General features: G+C 52.8%; 1 protein-coding gene across 1 annotated transcript in view; it reads right to left on the minus strand.

The window, feature by feature from the left end:
* Positions 1 to 1,564: 1,564 nt before the first annotated feature.
* TPO (thyroid peroxidase) overlaps positions 1,565 to 4,601 on the minus strand; it is a 132,527-nt gene continuing 129,490 nt past the window's right edge. The window contains exons 15-16 of the mRNA XM_011989529.1: positions 3,572 to 3,701; positions 1,565 to 1,877 (exon numbers count right to left, since the gene is read on the minus strand). Coding sequence (XP_011844919.1) covers positions 1,824 to 1,877; positions 3,572 to 3,701 — 184 coding nt within the window. The 3' untranslated portion in view covers positions 1,565 to 1,823. The remainder of the gene's footprint in view (positions 1,878 to 3,571; positions 3,702 to 4,601) is intronic.

Below are 4,601 nucleotides of genomic sequence, written 5' to 3' on the forward strand. Positions count from 1 at the left end.
GTTGTGCATGATCCAGAGGTTGGGCGGCCGCCCCTTCGCTGCCCAGAGCAGGTGCTGATGTGTTGTTCATTGCTGTGGTTCCTGTGTCTCTCCTCAGCCGCTGATGGTAACTCTCGGCAGCTCCTCTGCGGAAGCCGCGTCGTGTCCCTTCCCTGGGTGTTGATACGGTTTGGTTCTGTGTCCCACCCAGTCTCATGTGGGACTGTCATTCCCAGTGTTGCAGGAGGGGCCTGCTGGGAGGCGATGGGATCACGGGGTGGGTTCTCAGAAAGAGTCCAGCACCACCCCTCTTGGTCCTGTGCAGGGAGTGAGTCTCCTGCGATCTGGTGGCCTCCGTGTGTGGCTGCCTCTCTCCCTCCTCTCCCTCCCAGCTCCCAGCTCCTGCCCTGTGATGGGCCTCCTGCCCCTGCCCCTTCCGCTGTGACTGTGTTTCCAAAGGCCTCCCCGGAAGCCGAGCACATGGCAGCACCATGCCACCTGCCCCGCCTGTGCCACCCGGAGCCAGTTAAAGCTCTTTTCTCTATAAATGACCCAGTCTTGGGTGGTTCTTTACGGCAGTGTGAGAATGGACTGCTTACAGGGGTGATAAGGGCAATCTGTGACATTTGCCAGGATATTTTTCATATTGTTTTAATTCTGAGATCATGAATGAGTTTTACATGAACACAACTAAGAGTTTGGGAACACATAGAACAGGATGGCCTAGCACCTAGAGAAAACAACAGTCTGGTATTTTTGGGTTACAAAAGTTATAAAAAGCAAACTACGCATTCTCTACAGAACACTCCAGCGAAATAAAACATCCTGAAGCGAAACGTTCACAGCCCTCCCAGGCCACTGTTGGCATCCATGGGTGAGACCATTAAGTGCTGCGTAGATGGCCTGTTTCATCCATGATTAGCTACTACTCTCTTCTTAGTGGAGGTAGAGCTCCAGGTCAGATGCGCCTGCGTTTGCTTTCAATGCTGAAGGACCCCTGACTATTTCCTTGGGTGAGGCTGAGAGCTGCCTGGGCTGGGACCCAGCACTCTGGAATTCAGCTGCTTCACACATGAAATGAAGACAGCAGCTTTACAGGGTCAGCATGGCTAACGGTGCCCCCCAGGCTGCCTAGTTGAGTCAAGGAGGGGGATTCCTCCGGCATCACTGGGCTGTGTTCCCCATGAGTGAGGGGGATGAGGAGGGGTGAGAGCGGCGCGCAGCAGGGCGGCTGCTGGAGGCAGAAGCCTGGGGTCTGAGGCTGACATGTTGGTGAATCTCTGGAGGATGAGACAAGTCACTCTGCCCTGTTGGTCCTTCAGAATCAAGGTGCCAGCCTCTCCCTCAGAATCACTTTCCTCCTCCCACCGGCCCTGCAGGAAGCCAGGAGTGCTCTTCTCAGGAGAAGAGGGAAACCCGATGCAGGCCCTGCGGACACCTGGTGATGGGCAGCGGGTGTGGAAATGCCAGTGCCGGAGGGACCGCCGGGGCAGAATGCAGACGAGCACAGCGTCAGAGACACCAGAAGGTGGAGATAGGATGATGGCAAGAGTAGTGTTTCCGGGGTTCGCAAAATAAAGATGTGTAATCTGTAAATACATTTTAATGGCAAAGCCCCAGAAGGAACAAATCAGGCAATGCTTACAAGAAAAGGCTAGACAAATGCAGTTACAATATTTATTCATCCATGCCTGAGAGTAATTACAACATGGTGCTAGATTTGCACGTGTTTGGAAAATAGTCGTCCTGGTGATTTTGGATTTGCCTGTGTTTGGAAAACAGTTGTACGGTGATTTTGGGAACACGAAGCTGTTCTGTGGGATCAGTGTCCTGCCTGTTTGCCCTCAGAGGGCTCTCGGCAGCCTGTGAGTATCCTGGCCTTCCATCCCGGCACTCTCCTGCAAAAATGCAGAACAAATATTAATAACATCTGAATTTTGACTGCTCCGGTAACAGCACACACTTGATACAAGACAGAAGGGTCCGGACAGGAGCTGTTTTCACAAAGGACTGCTGGCAAGATGAACCATCCTTCTTCCTCATCATGCCAGAGGGAAGTTTCTGGCTCCCGGACGAACACTTGTTTGCAGGAGGCCACAGAGGATCCACGTGGCAAAGGTTCCTACTCAGAGTGGGATCTGCGATTCGCAGGCAGGTCCTTCAGGAAGAAGGCGTGCTGAGCACACAGGTCCCTGCAACCATGGATGCACAGAACAGCTGGCCTTGCCCCTGGTGTCAGTCAGGCTAATTAGGGGCCCAGGAGACTTGCTGGCACTACCCTTGCTGTGGCTAACAAAGGTATCCTGGGTGCATTTAAATTCACAAAGAGCCTCACTCCCAGGCCAGGTCTTTTTGGTTCCATGTGTGAGGGCCAGGTGCAGACGAACCTGCTCTCAGCAGAATGACCCTGGGCTCTGCTCTCTCCGAGGACAGGATCTAACTTCACACTGAATTTCAGAAGGGAGCCTGATCATGCTGGCAATGCCCCCTCCTGTATGCAAGTGACTTTGTTTAAATTAAAATTTGTATTTTTAGTTGACAAATAATAACTGCATATATTTATGTTTTAAGCATGGTTTCGATACCTTTACATTATGGAGAGATTATATCAAGTTAATTAACATATCACCTCACATCTTTTTTTTGGCAGTGAGAACATTTAAAATCTATTATTTTAGTGGCTGGGCATGGTCCCAGCACTTTGGGAGTTTCAGACTGGAGGATCTCTTGAGCCTAAGGGCTCAACACCAGCCTGGGCAGCGTAGTGAGACTGCATCTCTGCAAAAATTTAAAAACTAGCCAGGCAAGGTGGTGAGTGTCTGTAGCCCCAGCCATGCGGGCGGCTGAGGCAGGAGGGTCAAGGCTACGGTGAGCTATGATTGTGCCACCGCACTCCAGTCTGGGTGACAGAGCAAGACTCTGTCTCAAAAACAAAAACAAAAAACCTGTTATTTTAGCAATTGTGAAATACGTGATCATTATGACAAAGCGTGTGCCCCATGCGGTGCAGCAGATCTGAGGCGTCCTCCTCCTGCCGGAGACTCTGTGGCTGTGACCAGCATCTCCCCATTGCCCTCTGGAGGCCACTGTGCTGCTCTCTGCTTCTCTAAGTTCAACAGTCACTTACACAAGTGACTTTTTAATACGCCCTCACTTGGGGTGCTGCATACAAGGTAAAGTTGGTAAAACATAAACATTTTTCCATACTGGTTATAACGATTCCACTTAAAAATCAGAATTTAAAAGTCAGCATTTTGTTTCAGCTTCTCCTTCCTCTCCTGCGCTTCCAGCCAGTCCTCAGAATAAGTGGAAGCCAACGCCTGAAAGTCAGCCCTTAGTTTTGGAACCGGTTTGTACAAACGGAAGGCATTTTCCTTCCTCTCACTAAGCAGGCTCACATTCTGGCTCATTGTCATTAACTTGTAAATAAAACCTCCAGGACGAAAGTGCAGAACGGACTGAGAACCAAGGGGTACACAGAAATGTGCCGGGAGCCTCGGCGGAGCTGCTCCTACACTCAGATCTTGTCCAACCACTGCGGGGGCAGCTGGAAACATGCGGCCTGGTGTGGCCTAGGGAGGTCCAGGCCCACCTGCTCCGAGTCCTGAGCTGCGGCGCCCTGCGGCGAAGTCCCTGCACCCTGGTGCTTCCCGCATCTCAGCCGGGGAGTTCCTCCGCCTGTCTCCGAGATGGGCAGTGTGGGTTTAGTGCCAGCGCGTGTCCTGTGGGAGACACGTGTCCAGTTACCGGGAGAGGGCCCGGCACCGTGACTGTGGAGGGGAGAGCCCGGCATGAGCGAGGGCACGGCGGCCACGCTTGTCTTTGGCAGGAACACTCCAACCCACTTCCATTTCCCACTTCAGTCAAGTCAATCATGATCTGATACATTTTGGAAAACTTGGCACCGTTCTCTTCATAGGGAAAACGGTCTTAGCATTTCGCAGCCAGGAGGACCCTGTCTCCATGCAGCTGGGCGGTGGCTTTCTCACAACAATCACGCAGGAGACACGGGCTGCGGTGAGGATTTCCACCCCCGTCACTGCCAAGAGATGCGTCCAAGTGACAGGCAACGTTAAGCTTTTCCTGGGTCAGGGCGTTGTCCCTGTGCAGGCAGAGGGCCCGAAACCACCTTCCACCTGAGCCTGAAGACCCCAGCCCAGACCTGGAGAAGAGCGGGGGGAAGCGCCGTCCCAGGGGAGCAAGGATAGAGGCCCCCGGTCTCCGGGAGGCGTGGAGAGCTGGGGCCGGAGCAGGAAGGGACGCTCTGGTGAGACTGGGACCTTTTGAGAAGGGAAGAGCAAGTTACCCAGAAACGCATCAAAAATACTGTGGGATTTAACTGTAAGTACAAAACAGCTTTTCCATCAGAACTTAACAGCTACTGTAATTTCCAGCTATTTGTTTGCCTTGATTCGAAGTTTTTACCTGCCCCCGGCCCCATTCCCCAAACACTGAGCTGCTGGACTCCTTCCCCTGCCTTGGCGGTCATTCATCCCTGACCTCTGCATGGCGCCATCATCACGGGTCCTGAGCATTCCTGCCCGCCTGCCTGAAGAGGAACACAGGCCCTGGAGGTGGCTTGACCCTGTGTCAACGTGGCAATGGCAGACAATACCGGAGGT

The sequence above is a fragment of the Mandrillus leucophaeus genome, unplaced genomic scaffold (assembly GCF_000951045.1).
Source record: "Mandrillus leucophaeus isolate KB7577 unplaced genomic scaffold, Mleu.le_1.0 Scaffold355, whole genome shotgun sequence".
Classification (NCBI taxonomy): domain Eukaryota; kingdom Metazoa; phylum Chordata; class Mammalia; order Primates; family Cercopithecidae; genus Mandrillus; species Mandrillus leucophaeus.